At 47.9% G+C, this 16,356-nt stretch overlaps 4 protein-coding genes across 4 annotated transcripts; 3 read left to right on the plus strand and 1 right to left on the minus strand.

Annotated features, from left to right (window-relative positions):
- Positions 1 to 231: 231 nt before the first annotated feature.
- Positions 232 to 6,365, plus strand: F4812DRAFT_421650 (WD40 repeat-like protein). Its single transcript, XM_047933576.1, has 7 exons — positions 232 to 778; positions 850 to 1,267; positions 1,322 to 1,569; positions 1,647 to 1,771; positions 1,824 to 2,148; positions 2,201 to 3,847; positions 3,913 to 6,365. The coding sequence occupies exons 1-7, from the start codon at positions 641 to 643 to the stop codon at positions 6,217 to 6,219; spliced, it is 5,208 nt and encodes a 1,735-aa protein (XP_047792465.1). The 5' UTR covers positions 232 to 640; the 3' UTR covers positions 6,220 to 6,365.
- A 106-nt stretch (positions 6,366 to 6,471) lies between these two features.
- F4812DRAFT_421652 (methyltransferase) lies at positions 6,472 to 7,402 on the minus strand. Its single transcript, XM_047933577.1, has one exon. It carries the CDS (start codon positions 7,391 to 7,393, stop codon positions 6,809 to 6,811), a length of 585 nt encoding a protein of 194 aa, XP_047792466.1. The 5' UTR covers positions 7,394 to 7,402; the 3' UTR covers positions 6,472 to 6,808.
- A 905-nt stretch (positions 7,403 to 8,307) lies between these two features.
- On the plus strand, positions 8,308 to 9,157 carry F4812DRAFT_457545 (transmembrane adaptor Erv26; the record flags this gene model as incomplete). The annotated part of the gene is made up of 3 exons (XM_047937184.1): positions 8,308 to 8,377; positions 8,531 to 8,734; positions 8,811 to 9,157. 3 exons carry the CDS (start codon positions 8,308 to 8,310, stop codon positions 9,155 to 9,157), a joined length of 621 nt encoding a protein of 206 aa, XP_047792467.1.
- Positions 9,158 to 10,604: 1,447 nt separating this feature from the next.
- On the plus strand, positions 10,605 to 16,143 carry F4812DRAFT_315855 (P-loop containing nucleoside triphosphate hydrolase protein). The gene is made up of 5 exons (XM_047931385.1): positions 10,605 to 11,857; positions 11,907 to 12,674; positions 12,730 to 14,396; positions 14,466 to 15,072; positions 15,167 to 16,143. Exons 1-5 carry the CDS (start codon positions 10,996 to 10,998, stop codon positions 15,985 to 15,987), a joined length of 4,725 nt encoding a protein of 1,574 aa, XP_047792468.1. The 5' UTR covers positions 10,605 to 10,995; the 3' UTR covers positions 15,988 to 16,143.
- Positions 16,144 to 16,356: the final 213 nt, after the last annotated feature.

Raw genomic sequence — 16,356 nt, forward strand, 5'->3', positions numbered from 1 at the left:
GCCCCCCCCCCCCACCCACACCACCCCCCCCCCCCCCCCCCCCCCCCCCCCCCCCCCCCCCCCCCCCCCCCCCCCCCCCCCCGGGGGGGGGGGGGGGGGGGGGGGGGGGGGGGTCTCTACAATAACAGGTAGGTAATCAGGTGGGCTCTACATCATAGGTACCTAAGGTAGGTATAAACGATTTGCTCTACCTTTTTTAGGTAGCCAGCTCAGCTTTCTTTCCTTTTGATATGAGACTTTAGAGCACCATATACGTGGCACCACCTTATGCTTTTACCATACATCTTTATAGTAGTATGCAACAAATCTTATCATGTGTTGTATAATCTAGGTACGTAGATTATCTATTTATGAGTGGCCAAAAACTCGGGATACTACGCTGCAGGTTGGCAACGGATCTACGAATAGGAGTGTTTTTGCCTCGGAGCTGAGAAACAGAAATGGGGCGGGGATATTGATGCATTTTTATATCATTCCCTCTAGTCTTCTTTGCACTCCTAAACCTTCCGCTCATCGAACTTGCGCTAGCCTCTGTTTACAAATTGATACACCAGGTCCTTGGCTATTTGTGTAGCATTAGACCGCTCCTTACCTACCTAATATATACCTATATATATTAAATTGTCTACCTACTAGCACAATGGAATCCACAGACAGTATGAAGAGTCGCGTTCAACTCAGAATCAAACGTGCAAAAAGCCACGTTAAAATCAGATTCAACCATGGAAAAAGCCGCATTAAAAGAATCAAGAATCGTATCAAGGGGGAAAGCTCTCAAGTAAGTATTGATATGCATAGATATTACCTCTCTCGCAACCACATCTCGCCTAACGACAAGCGACTACGAAGGCAGCATCACGGGTACAAACTCCGATCCCTACAGAGAGAAATCAGTCAGCAACCCTCCCAAGCCCTGATTCCAGGACTGTAGGAGGCGCGAGCAATGAGTCGACAATCCCACCACGCGTCTCGTATGACTCTACAATCCACGGGGTTGGGACGTTAAGCGAACCGTCTCACGACACGGCGCCCCAGAGAGGACATGATAATGATAGCGCCTCATATATTTCATTGCCTAACCTTGTTACACATGCGGGGGACAATGAAGGCAATACAGGGGTAGCTATGGATAGCCAAAGTGAAAACGATCCTAGTGTACCTTTGGGCCCCGGCCAACTTTGGGCCGCAGCGTACAAAAGGCTTGAAGATGATGATCCGAAACTTTTACATACCTACCAGCAGTTCTTACTGAGTAAAGGCCATAATAGTAAGTTTATACCTCCTAGTACGCAAAGATGTTATGCCAATTCGTATTATCTAGGCCGTAACCACCCACAGGTTGTTAGCGAAGACTGGCAAGCCCAAGTTAAAAAACTCGCCAAGGAAGCATTAGAGGCAAGCCAGAAGGAAAGGCTCAGTTTCAAGCTACGCGAGAAGAACATTGTCGTTCGTGAACAACTTGAGAAGGCCATGGGGTTCATTGTATCTGTCAAAGATATTGTGGGAGCCGCTATCTCATCCGAACCTCATGCTGCACTAGGATGGGCAGGTGCTATGTTTGTTCTTCCGGTAAGTCTACCTACCTAAAGTCTTCTGAGATAAGTACCTGCCCATATAGTACATACTAAACAGAACGGTTCACACAGTTGTTGAGCACTATGTTACAACAAGATAAGCTTGCAATAGAAGGCTTCGAATCTATAGTAAATCTTCTAATCCGTTGCAAACTCGTTGTGGATGACTTTTTGCAACCTAGTGCTCTAGATTCTGGGTAAGAACGTCAATTCATCGAGATAATATTATCATCTAATATTTAACTAAAGGATCTCTGCCAATTATTCGGACACTGTTCATTCTCTCCAATCGAAGATCATTGATTTCTACTACAGCGTCTACAAGTACCAGATTTCGGTTATCGCGCACTTCAACCGCTCTACTCTAAGTAAACTCTGGAAAGACTTCAGAGTAAAAGATGACTGGAAAGGAAAGACTGGCCAATTTAAAGCAACAGAATTGGAAATTAGAGAGGATATACAAGCCCTGTCAGCGCATAAAACGAAGGAGATTGATAATAAGCTTGAGGATCTCTTGTCTGAGAACCAAAACTCTTTGGAGGAATATAAGAAGATTATGAAAGAGAGCTTAGAGGTAAGCCTAGCCTCCCACAGTACATGTTATAGTAAATTAATTTCTCCTTTAGGCTATAAAGCATGCCTCAGATCTCAAAGATCTTCCTGTTGCTCATTCCGCAGCGTTTGAATCCTCGGAATCAGGGAGACGGTGCTGCACGCCACAAACCCAATTGAAGATCCTTAGTCACGTACAAGAATGGGTAGAGAGTCCTACAAGCAAACCAATCTTGTGGCTCCATGGAATGGCTGGCACGGGCAAGTCTACTATTTCCCAAACGGTCGCCACAGCCTTGGATAAGAAGACCTCTTTCGCAAATGATTCACAACTATCCGATAATATCTATCTCGGTGGTACTTTTTTCTTCAAGCAGGACGACACAAGCAGAAACCATGCTAGCGTGTTGTTTACAACGCTTGCGCACCAGCTAGCCCATAAACGATTTGGCCTTGAAAAAGAGATAGCTAGAGCTATCAACGAAAATGCGAGTCCCAACATAGGAGTCAAAAGTGTAAAAGTCCAATGGGAAGAATTGATACTGAAGCCTCTCAAAACCATTCAAGAATCACTTCCTCGAACGCGTCTGGTATTGATACTTGATGCATTAGATGAGTGTCGACACCAGGAAACTGGAACTATGAGAGCCAATATCCGAGACATCGTTCAATCGCTGGGACAACTTAGGGAACTCTCCGGGATTCAAATTAGGGTTCTCGTAACTAGTAGGAACGAAAGCCACATCTATGCAGCCTTTAATGAGTTAAAGGATTCGTATGACCACCACGAACTCCCAAAGGTTACGCTCGATGGCTCCCACAATGATATAAGCATATTCCTGGAAAATGAGCTGTACGGAAATAGAAAAGACGACGAATATGGTGCACAGTGGCCTACTCCGGTTGAATTTTCCAAACTTGTTGAGAAGTCTGGTGGTCTTTTTATCTACGCAGCGACTGCATGCAAGTTTTTGAGCGTCAATGACACAGAACTAGCAAAGGAGCGATTGGATAAGCTTCTTGAGGGAACTCCCAGCTCGAAGTCTCCGGAGTCCAGTTTGGACTCTATATACCGTACAGTCTTGGATGCTTATACCAGAGATTGGACCGAAGACGAAAAGCAAAAAGACCGCCTTATTAAAGAGACCCTAAGGTTGATTGTTGTACTTTTCAAGCCCCTACCAATCAATTCATTAGCGGAACTCACGACAAGTAAAAGCCAGGCCTCCAGAGTAAGAAAATGTCTCGAGAGTGTACGTTCCATTGTCGACATCCCGGAAGGCTACGAATTACCGGTGAGCCTAGTGCACCTCTCGTTCCACGAATTTCTTTTAGATGAACAGAGATGTAAGACAACAGGTTTCTACGTTGAGCCATCCATAACACATATCCACCTATTCAAAAGGTGTCTCGATATTATGTCACAGCAACTCCATATGGACATGTGTGATCTTAAAAAGCCAGGCGTACTTTCGACTGAGATTCAACGAGACTTGGTTCAGCAGTCCATTTCACCACTTCTGCAGTATGCTTGCAGGTACTGGGTTGACCACCTCTTGCTCGTTAGGGAAGCCCACCTACCCCAGGATATATTGTCTGACAATGGAAAAGTCCACAAATTCATGAAAAAGCACATATTGAACTGGCTTGAGGTACTTAGTTTGATAGGAGAGGTTGGAAGCGCCGTCCACGCAATTAATCATCTCAGGACATTGGTTAATGTGAGTACCCAAAACAACTCAATCCCGCTGATTACCAAGATGCTGACGAAATATAATTATTTCAGCCGCAAATGAGCCTGAAACTATCTGATTTCCTCAACGATTCATACCGGTTCACTCTTTTCAATATAGGCATCACTCGAGAAGCCCCTCTTCAAGTGCATTATTCCTCAGTTCTATTCAGTCCTTCTTCGAGTATCGTACGACGTTTATTCTTGGGGTCACTCATTGAATGGATTACGAAGATGCCCACTGTAGAAGATGCTTGGGGTACCGAACTGCTAAATATTAAATGCGATGGCTGGTTAGATTCAATAGCTGCTTCCCCAGACGGCAAAATGCTTGCTGCGGTGTCGAATGGGGCGCTCCAGCTCTTTGAAGCTGCCACAGGCACTGAAATCGTCAAGATTGATTTTCGTCCGAATCAGCACATCCGCAAAACTTTGTTCTCGACAGACGGACAATATGTTGCTTTGGGCTTAGAAAGTGGCCTCGTTCGATTATATGACATACAAACGAGGGAAACTTCAGATCTACAGGGCCACAAAAGACGGGTTACTGGTCTGGCTTTTTCTCAATCTCCTAGCAGCCATATATTCGCCTCAATATCAAATGACGGCTCATGTTGTGTGTGGGATTGGTCGAGAAAGAAACCAATCCATACACTTCAAACTGCCAAGGAGCATACGACAGCAGTCGGAATTTCTCCTGATGGCAACTTCGTGGCAGTAGGGTCCATGACTGCTAATCGGTTTCGTGAATCAACCCTCCAGGTATGGGATATAAATACAGGAGAATCGGTAATTACGTCGGATGATATTGAGTATATCCGGTCTATCACATTCTCTCACGACGGAGATTCCATGGCAGTGGCAATATATGATACTTCGCTTAAGTTGTACGATACTAAAACATGGCTTTCACGATTCACATTATCCTTTCTCACGCTGTTATCAGTGGCATTCTCATCTGACGGGAAGATTCTAAAAATTTGCAGTGGAACATGGACTAAAATATATTTTTACAATGCAGTTTCCGGAGAAAAAATTCGCGGACCGTATGTCCCACCTTATAGTTGTTGGGGTGCGGTGTTTTTTCCTAATGGAAAAATCATAGTCTTGATGTTAGGTGACAGCATGCGACTATGCAGCCTTACTGCTAGCAACGAGGAGAGATTGCCCTCGTATGACATCATTGCTGTTACACCTCTTGATTACAATAGTGTCATGGCAGTTTATGACGGTACGACTAGCTTTTGGGAGTTGAATGAGTTCAAAGTCGTCCAAGAAATCCCCCGCAGGTTAGAATGCTCGTCCAACAGCAGATTTGCCGTGCATTATTCCGAGAATTCTATTGAAATATGGTCCACCGTAACCCGAGACCTCGTCGAGCATTTTAAAGGCACCGGAAAAATCCATTTCTCGCCCTTTGGTGAGATTTTAGCTTTGGTTTCATCTGATGTTTCATATAATATAATTCAGATTCTAGAAATCGACACTTGGAAAGAGCGCACAAATCTCACCCTTCAATACAGTCCTGCACCATTATACGTCGAGTTTTCGTCAGGTAACAAGCCTATACTCTGGAGACGGCGAAGTGATTTAGATGAAGGCTCTTACTTAGAGATATTTATCCTAGAGAAGCATGGCCATTTTCGCTCAATGGAATACAACAACGTTGGCTATCCTACATTCTCGCCGGACGGTAAATGGATGGCCTTTGAGGAATGTAAAAAAGGCCCTTATGTCCATCTATTCGAGGTAGAGACGCAACAACAAAGAGCCAAGCTACCGTACAACAGAAGACGCAATCCGAAAATACTTTTTTCACCGGACAGTACTCTTATCGCCATACTAGCCAACAGGATGTTCACCCTATGGGACATGACCCAGAATGTCAGGGTGCACAATCTGGAGGTAACTGATTCGTCCTGCCTCATCGCGATATCACTAAATGGAGAATTTGTTCTGGATATCGACGATCAAATGAACATATGTGATCTTAAAACTAATCAAGTGGTAACCCTGCCTTCTGGCGTATTGGACTATGGTTTATCCTTCTCAAAAGACAGTGAATACTTGATTAGTCCCAGGGGTCGCCTACCATACCGGTCTACTGGTAGAGACCTCGATTACCTTTACGTCAGCGAGAACTGGGTGCTCCAAGGAGGCGAGAGACTGTTGCGGCTTCCCCAAGCATATATCCCGGTCGTTGACAACGTAGTGGTAAAAGGAGCCACCATTGTTCTGGGAGTTCAGTTCAGCTCTCCGGTGTTTATCACAATTGATCTCGAAAATACCCCCTTGGCGAAGCGACGTAAGGAATCTTTACAAGTTGAGGTAGTAGGCTCCAGAATCACAGAAGTGGAGTAGTTTGTTAGTACACATGATCTGTTTTGGCTAGGTACATTCAAGAGAAAGATGGACACTATTAGAGTTAGGTGTTTCCCTTACTTTGGTAAAGCCATGTAATGTATTTTAGATCATAGGCACACAGGTCTATAGACTATAAGTCAGCAATGTTTATGTCTCATTATCTAATAGTATTTTATTTACAACTGCCAGGGCTTTCCTTTCTCGTTCCCTGGCTGGTTGAAAATGGTGAATATTACTCCCATTTCAGGGAGCTTTCTCGAAATGTCTCCTGATATACATGTAAGACCAAGCATGGTATACCCTAGGTACCTACCTAGGTACCTAAGGTTGGGTATTCAACTATGTAAGATAAGGAGGTAGGCATCTGATATTAGATGACACATGCAGATTTGACCATAGGGCTTCATTTTGAAGGATGTTAATAAGACGCCTTTTATGTTTCTCAGCAGCGTGTTACAAGGGACACTCGTAGAAGCATAGACAAAATTGTCAAAATCGACTTTAATTCTTGACCAGCCCCAACTCCAGAACTCCTAATACGCCACGCAATGCAATGAAAAAAAAGAAAGAGGATATCGTTCGAAACTTAAAAAGCAACCCGCCTCTTCCGTCCCGTATACTTGGATGTAGCCTTGACGATTTTTCCTTTCCGCTCCATCTGCTCCTTCTTTTTGATAATCCATGCTTTACTCCCCTTCTTGATCTCGCCCTTCCCGCTGCGGTTGCTATGTCTCGAATCTAGCACATCGACACCCTCCATACCCTTAACCACCCCCGTGATATCGCCTCCGTTCCCGTCGAGGTTACCGCCGCCAACCGTGAGCACGAGGTACACCTTGACGTTCTTGGTGTCGGGATCGTCCTCCAGCAGACCGGCGCCGAAGCCCGCGCGCACGGCGGCGCTCGTGATCATCTTCTTCTGCTCGTCGTTCTTGGGGTAGAACTGGCAGACGGCGCGGCCGCCCCGCTTCAGGCTGGCGTACAGGCCGTTGAAGAAGCGCGACAGGCGGCCGGCGGGCGACACGTCGCTGGTCTCGGCGTTGCACAGCCACTGGATGGCGCTGATGCTGACGGCGGCGTCGAAGGTGCCGGCGCGGAACGGCACGCCCTGCCCGATGTCCGCCAGCAGCAGGTCGCCCTCGACGTCCCGCTGCAGCGCGACGTCCAGCATCGACGCCGACACGTCCATCCCCACCCACACGTGCGGCCCGCCTTCCTCCGGCGGCACCGACGACAGGATCTCCCCCGACAGCCCGCTCCCGCACCCGACGTCGAGGATGAAGGACGGCGACGACAGGTCTAGCAGCTCGAGGGCCCGGTGCGTCATCGACGCTTGGATGTTCTGGATTCGGGACGACGTCGTGTACTTGCGCGCTTCGGAGTCATTGTAGTGGACGTCGGCGGACCTTTGACGACGGAGTTAGAGAGGGGATGATGTTCTGGTCTTTGGTGGGGGGAAGGAGGGGTCGTTTTACGTACAGTGTGTCCTCTGGCCGGGACATTTTGGTGGTGTTATTTTACTATGATAAGAAGCGTCAAATATTTACAATTGATTTGTTTCGAATTAGAGCTTGGGATTATATTATTTTGTATCTAATATAGAAGTAGGAGATTGATAACGGATCGCATTTTAGCAATTGCTTGTGATGCGCCGACGTTGAACTTTTCTGTGGGGCCGACTTTAATCTTATCGTTATCTGCTATCAAACGGGATATATTCGGTAAGTATGTCAGGGTTAGTAATTAACGTAATGCAAGGGTTAGATCTTAGGTAGATCCATCCATCCATTTTCTTGGTTGAATTTCATGTTGACGTAATATGCATCTAGGAAAATCAAATTGCCGTTTCCGTCGTCAAAGTGGAAGGCCACGCTTCCAATTCCTCAAGCTTAAACTTCGGGTCGCGTCAGTTTGTCCGGGCCAATCCTACGAAGGCCAAAATCTAAGCCTTTCGCAATGTCATCATGTTTGTCTTTACCTGAAGTACCTCAAGCAACCAACCAACTTTATTTTCTCCTTTACCACCAGATAGTTAATTTTATACTATGATATTATCGTAGTTAATCCATCGCGATACTACGAACAATGTGGATTCTACCTTTCGTTGGCTATGTCGGCTCCATCGTGGGCTTTTGCTTCCTGACTTTGGCCATAGGTATGTTGTTATTCTTGGCATTATATTCTTCTTCACTGGAGACATATGCCCTACACTAGCTAGTCTAGCTTCCGGAAATATTTTTTAGTTTTTTATTTTTTTAACACAAGACTTTTCCTACAGCTTCCGGCCTATACTATCTCTCTGAATTAGTTGAGGAGCACACCGTAATTGCGAAACGACTTCTAACCAAACTCATCTACTTCATCATCGCACTACAAGTCATACTCTGGCTTGTCGATGGATTCCCCTTTGGGCTCACCTTGATGGGGGTCGCATCGCATGTTATATATCTGGGGAATATGCGACGCTTCCCATTCGTCAAGTTGACAGACCCTTTGTTCATCGCCTCATGTGGTATGTTAATGCCTCTATCATGCTATCATGCCATCTGAAGTGAAGTGAAATTTAGGGAATGCTAACTATGCGACAGTGCTCGTACTTGTCAATCATTATTTCTGGTTCCAACACTTCTCTGAGGCGCAGCAGCGATCCTATTCGCGCCTGTCGTCTATGTACGACCAGCCGGATGTACCAAGTTTCACCGAGATCGCCTCGTACTTTGGTTTGTGCGTATGGCTTATCCCCTTCGCCTTATTTGTCAGTTTGTCTGCTAGCGATAACGTCCTGCCCACGATGGGTACCGAGCAACCTTCGCGTGACGTTGACGGGAAGAACAAGCGGCAGGGTATGGTAAAAGTGATTGTTGACAGCGTGTTGTCAGCTATCGGAGAAGTTACCCGCTTAGCAGGGTGGAAGAAGCCAGACGACCGCTTCTGATACCATGGTAGGGTTGAAAATCAAGTAGGTAATAATAATAATATGTACATAATTTACTGATCCGCCGAACAAGCGTTTATGGTAAGTCATCAGCCAGTATCCGAGGTATTCATCGCGGGCTAACAAGTGTCAAGGCGTTTCCTAATCGCAAATACGCATCCACCCAAAGCAGACATTTCTGCCTTCTCCAATTGAAGGTGCCCTATGTGTCTCCGGTCCGAGTTCTTTTAAGGCAGCAGCACATTTGGAGATTTGAGCTGTATTGATAGATTAACTGGTAAGTGAACTTTGATTTCTTCAAAAATACGAGCAAATTTATTTCATGATGACACGTCCAATTTATCATGCTAGATTGTATTTGAGTCTATCGACTTTGATGTGAACGATTGGGTTTACCTGAACAAAATATTTTTACTATGTATTCTGGAAATATCAACATTTGTCATTCATTTCTAACCTTATCAGCAGATATACTAAACCTCCTAATGCGAAATCATGGGCGATGTGAAGAACCAGTTGATGCGCTTATGGCTATTTATGCCACTTGCCTGAGGACGTCGTTGGCATAAGATGATTCTTGGTTTATAAGCTATAATCCTTGATTCCATCGCCGAATTAGGCTATACACGTTCAAGTGTACCGATGAAGCCGATGCTCAGTGCCAACAAAGGCGACGATATTGCCCCAGTATAACTGTTCGAGATACTCAAATTTTAAGGGGCGTATGGTTTATAGAGATATTCAAGATTACTATAAGCCCTAGGGATTCCATAGCAGTAAGAGAAATGTGACCACAAAAAGTCCCCAGCAAATGCGAACGTCTCCATCAATTTAACTGACCTATGAGAACGATATTTATTCGTTTGCCTATTGCAACCTTAATCTACCCCTCACATTAGCGATCATATACCCTTAAATTACCTGTACCTGTTATATACATCGATCTACTTTATGTACCAAGTGCAGATCTTTCTTTCTTTTCCTTGGTCTGAGCTGAATGAATGGGTTATACAAGTTGAGGCTGAGCAAGAGAGTCAAAATGCCTGGTAGGACTCTTTATGTTTCAAATCTGCTATGTGTGGAATAGAACTGAGTGGTCTGCTTGTGAACCCAAGTTACTTTTTCGCAGACGAATCGAGCAAATGGCGCCAGGTCTTCAATAGCAAGGATTGATCAGCACTGCTCAGCCATTGGCTCTCTTCATTTTTACCAAGAGCGGTAAGTAGGATGATGGGTAATTGGGCTAATTGGCGACATGGCAACAAATCCCGGTTCAACCTGCATCAAAGCCGAATCCCTCAGGGTGTTGTTCCCAATAGAAATATCCTGCTGCCTGATACGAAGCCAACCTATTGCCTATTCGAGACTTGTTCATACTGGGGTATATGCTCAATTTATTGCCAAAATGAGAGCAAGACAATATCAACTCCAGTTATTTGCGCTATCTCATTCGTTGTAAGTCGCTGTTTTTGCAAATAATAGGAGTAATTGGCTTCTCGAATACGCGGGAGAATATTGTGTTTCCAACGAGGCTCACCCGACTATTCCGTGTGTAATCCGTGTAACGCCGTGGCATGCAATATCTGGTCTGTAAACACAAGTAATGCGGCAGAAGCGCCATGTAGCACTAAACACTTGAATGTATACTGTCATGGGGGCTTGGTCAATGCCAATTTCAATTTCAAAGTAAGCAGTAGGTATCATATATGATTTATATCTGTCCCCCTCGCTATGTATATTAAGGACTGTTCCTAAAATTCTTCAGTTTTTATATAACACTGGGTCACTAAAGGGTGCGTATGGCATAGGTTCCGTCACCAGTTGACGGCTCTGCAACGATGAATTTACAATCGTTAGGGCGCCAGACATGGGCCTTGACGAGGAAGAACCTCCTCATCACTGTTCTTCGAAAGTGGCGCTCGACCTTCTTCCGATCTCTCCTGTTCCCCATAGTTGTCTTAGTTCTTATGCTCGAAGTTCAGAACTTCACCAAAGATAATAACGGATATGGAATTCCAAATCCTCGTTCCGTCAGAAGCCTTGCCGACAGCATGGCGGGTAGCTCGAAACCTCTCATCTTAGTTCAAGAGCCTGGCCTTGGACCGGACTTTCAGCCCGTCCTTGAGAAGATTACGGATCCCCTAGACTCGAATAGGCTTGTCCATCTAAACAATTCTAACAAAATCGATGCCACTTGCCCAGTGGATTATCACGGAAACTCACCGTGCCACGCAGTAGTTATTTTCAAGGACACGCCTCTCAGTGGACGCGTCAACGCAACATGGAACTATACTATCAGAGCAGACCCTAGCCTTGACCAAGGGACTTTCAACGTCTTCGACATGAACAGCGCTATCGACAAGATCTACCTACCTCTTCAATTGGCTATCGAGAACGCAATGCTCAACCTAACCGATACCCCGGACTTCATGCCCTACACATCTTTTACACAAGAGGAGATGGACGAAAATTCAAGAAAGAGCTTCATCACCATAGCATTGTATATTCTGTCCTTTGTCTTCTACATCACCTTCATCCCCGTTGGCCATCACGTCGCGGGCATGATAGCGTTTGAGAGGGAAACCGGAATGTCAGACCTAATCGACGCAATGGGCGGAGGCGTTGCCTGGCCGAGAGTACTGAGTTATGTTCTCACATTCGACATCATATACTTGCCTCTTTGGATAATCTTGGGAGCCTGTAAGTGCCCTGCCCTCGAATCTGAACGCTTATCTCTAACTTGAATTAGTATACTGGGCTCTCCTTGTCCCTAACCAAAGTCCGGCCGTTACGATCTTCTGGCAGATATTCACAGGATGGTCAATAACAAGTTCGTCTGTGTTTGGGGCAGCATTCTTCAAAGGATCTGCTTTTGCTAGTCTTTGGGTTTCATTAATCCCTTGGTTGTTGGCTATCTTGTCAGGTTTCTCGGAAAACCAATCAAGCCCTGCTCCTCTTGGCCAGGTCGTTGTGCTGTCTTTATTATTCCCTAGCATGAACTACATCTACTTCTTCAACTTTATTGGCAAAGCTGAACTTGTTGGAACCCGCCTCGACCTGGGGCAGCCACTACCAGATACTGGGTCAGCGACTGGCCAGAATGATGGGACCAATTGGGTCAGTCTCACTGGTCCTTACTTCCTATGGATCATCTTGATTGTCCAGATTTTTGGCTACGCGTTGCTAGCCGTCCTGGTTGAGACGTACTTACACGGGAACAACCAACGTCGCCGAACCTTCCATAACACCCCAGAAGCAGCCAATTCCCATGTTGCCATCGAGACTGTCAATTTGGAGAAACAGTATCGGCCATCATGGTTCAAGAAGTTATTCTGCTGTGCTCGCGCTCCGGAAACAAAGGCTGTAGATGGGTTGAATCTTGTCAGTCAGAGACGCCAGATCCTTTGCCTATTAGGTCCCAACGGTTCTGGAAAGACAACAACTCTTGACATGCTGGCCGGATTCCAAACACCTACTGGGGGGCAGGTAAACATCAACGCTTCACCGTCGCAGTTGGGTAAGTCATATTGCATAGTACAGTTGTAACGAAGGTTTCTTACTAACTTGTACAGGTATTTGTCCGCAACGTAATGTGTTGTGGGACAACTTGACCGTCTATGAGCACCTTGTCATTTGGAATACTCTGAAGGGCAATACTGAGGACCCAGCGGCCCTCGAACAACTAATTGAAAAATGTGATCTCGTGCTCAAGAAAAATAGCTTTGCGGGGAACCTAAGCGGCGGTATGAAAAGGAAACTCCAATTAGCTTGCATGCTTGTCGGTGGTTCCTCCGTTTGTCTTATGGACGAAGTCACCTCTGGTCTTGACCCCTTATCTCGTCGCGTCATCTGGAATGTAGTTCTTAGCGAGAGATCCCAGAGGACCATGGTGTTAACTACGCACTTCCTTGATGAATGCGAGGTCTTATCTGACCATATTGTCATCATCACACTAGGGAAGATCAAGTGCCAAGGAACACCGACCGAATTGAAGAACCAATACGGCGGCGGTTACCGTGTTCATATCCCAAGGACCGAAGATGTATCGAACGTGCCGTATCCAGTGATAGAACAGCATGATCGGTACATTTGCAGGACGCCAGACTCAACGTCGGCCGCGAAACTCCTAGCCTCGTTGAAGAACTCTAGCGATGCGCAGTTATATATCACCGGACCAACCATAGAGGACGTGTTCCTCAAGGTCTCCGAGGAGCCGCACGCGCTCATCGGCGAGACGCCAGAGGAGATTTCACTCACAGACTCCCAGCCAAGCCGAGCCAAGAGCCCGCACGTCGAGCCGCCTCTATGGGTGACTTACTCGCAGCAATTCTGGGCTCTCTTCATAAAAAGAATCCAAGTCCTGCGCTCGAACTGGTGGGCGTACCTCTTCGCCCTCGCCATCCCCATCATCGCGACCTACGCCATCGGGTCGTTCCTCGAGGACTACGAAATTCCGGACTGCAACAATCTGATCTCGTTCGCGCCCTACGACAGCCGCATGGACTTCGAGTATATGACTTCGCTGGCGCTGGGCCCCCCGTCCGTCAACAGCACCGTCGAACAGGTGATCAATTCCACGGTCGATGATCCCTCCTGGGGCTGGGGCAACGGGCCCTTCGTGCTCGATACTAGGGATTCCGTTGAAAACTTCGTCCGCACTCATGCCGTGAACATCTCGTACGGCGGCGCCGCGTGGATGGCCAATGACTCGAAGCCTCTCGTCGCGTACTTTGCGTCGTCCGGCTCGTCGGGCGCTACTGGCCTTTTGAACCTCGTCAACCAAGTTCGCAGCGGGAAGACCATAGCGGGATACCTGTCTACTCTTCGTTCCTACCACCAGGCCGAGGGCGGGCAGAGCATGTTCTACGTCACGATCTTCTGTCTGCTGCAGGCGCTCTACCCGGCTTTCTTCTCCCTGTATCCGACATACGAGCGCAGATCGCAAGTACGACGACTGCAATATTCGAACGGTGTCCGACCGTTCCCTCTGCTGTTTTCGTACTGGATGTTCGATTTCGTGTTTGTCGTGATTATCGCCTCCGTCTGTACGGCTCTGATTGCTCCTATCGCGCCGTGGTTCGGCCTGGGACACGTCTGGTTCATACAAGTGCTTTACGGACTTGCGGCTATTCTCTTCGCATACTTGGTGACTATGATATCCCGCTCGCAACCGGCTGCATTTGCTTATTCGATTTTATTCATGGCTATCATGTACGTGATATCTGTTATTGCACTGTTGGTAAGATTCCTCCCCCCTCCCCTTTTGACATGAATACCAAGAGGAACCTTGTGCTAACCCTAGAGCAAGGTCATCCAAATGACAGATGGCTCCAACCAGATGGCCAACGACGGAACCGCCTACGGACTCGGTATCATCTTCCCTATCCAGAACCTTATGCGAGGCTTGGCCGTGAGTCTGAACATGTATATCGTCCGTTGCCGAGGCCAGGACATGATTACAGACCCAAGCTCATTCTACGCCTTCGGCGGGCCCATCACGCTTCTCATCCTCCAAAACATCGGTCTCTTCACCTTGCTCCTATGGCTTGAAGGCGGTAGCTTCGCGTGGATCTCGAAGCCTAAGGCCCTTCCGCCCGCCGTCGACGATACAAAGAGCGCTTCTTCATCAGAACGACCGGATGTCGACGCCGAGACAGCTCGCGTGGCATCGTCGGAGATGGATCTCCTCCGCGTTCTTCATGTGTCCAAGAAATTTGGCAATAACGTTGCCGTTGACGACGTGTCGCTCGGCCTCCAGGAGGGCGAGATCCTCGCTCTATTAGGTCCCAACGGAGCTGGAAAGACTACCATGATCAACATGATCCGCGGCGACCTAACACCTAGCAGTGGTCGAATCTACCTCGAGGGTGTCGACGTACTCAAGAACAAGCGATTAGCCCAGAAGCACCTTGGTGGTAAGTTACCCCCCCTCCCCTATTCTACCTTCCTACCTTCCTGCCTACCTCTTCTCATAATTGGTAATACTAACACAGCAATACAACGCTACAGTCTGCCCACAATTCGACGCCCTAGACCTGCTCACAGTGCGCGAGCACCTAACCTTCTACGCGCGGTGCAAAGGCGTCGAGGACATCCGCGCGGCGGTATCGTACGTGATGTCGCGGGTGGGCATCAGCGCGCACGCCAGCAAGCCGGCGGCGAAGCTGTCGGGCGGGAACAAGCGCAAGCTCAGCCTGGCGATCGCGCTGCTCGGGGACCCGCCGGTGCTCCTGCTCGACGAGCCCAGCTCCGCCATGGACGCGGCCTCGAAGCGCGTGCTCTGGCGCACCCTGGCCGCCGCCGTGGCCCCCGGCCGCTCCGTCCTCCTCACCACCCACTCGATGGAGGAGGCCGACGCCCTGGCCACCCGCGCCGCCATCGTCGCCCGCCGGGTCCTCGCCGTCGGCACCACCGAGGCCCTGCGCAAGGCCCACAGCAACGAGTACCACGTGCACCTGATCCTGCGCAGCGCCCCCCTCTCGACCGCGGAAGAGATGCGCAATGTCAAGACGTGGGCGCGGCGGACGTTCGGCGACGCGGTGCGCTTCGAAGGGGAGAGTCTCGGGGGGCAAGTGCGGTTCGTGGTCCCCGCCGATAGCAGAGTGCCGGAGTCGGGACAGCAGGGACACGCCGCAGGGGCGGCGACGGCGCGCACGGGCAGTTTCACGAGATACCTGATTGAGACGCTGGAGGCGCGGAAGGAAGGGCTAGGGATCGATTGTTATTCGATTTCCGCGGCGACGATGGAGTCGGTGTTCATGAAGGTGGTGAAGGAGAGCGATGCGGCGGAAGACGAGGGGCGGCAGCAGAAGCCGTGGTGGCGGTGGTAGTAGTAAGGTGAGGGTTAAGGGGGGGCAGGCAGTACAACAGATAATTGGCGACGGTTGGAAACTTTAATGACGTGAGATATGGGATACACCTAAGTGCATATAACTATTTTACTATGTTAATACCCAGTTCGTAATGCAAGACATGACGTTCAAGTATGATGGATCTACTATGAATACTACTATGAATATTTGCTTAGCCTAACGAGACAATCCCTATCTTAATATGTCTAGGTAGTCTCGGCATATGCGTTTTGCCTCTGCTAACGAAGACGGCTAAAGCTGTCAGCAAGCCTGTACTCGAAGTGAAAATAGTGTCAAATATCGCTTAAGGTTGTAGTCTTACTTCTTCCAATATCCGCACTGTTCATA

The sequence above is a fragment of the Daldinia caldariorum genome (assembly GCF_022478825.1).
Source record: "Daldinia caldariorum strain CBS 122874 unplaced genomic scaffold F4812scaffold_4, whole genome shotgun sequence".
Taxonomy (NCBI): Eukaryota; Fungi; Ascomycota; class Sordariomycetes; order Xylariales; family Hypoxylaceae; genus Daldinia; species Daldinia caldariorum.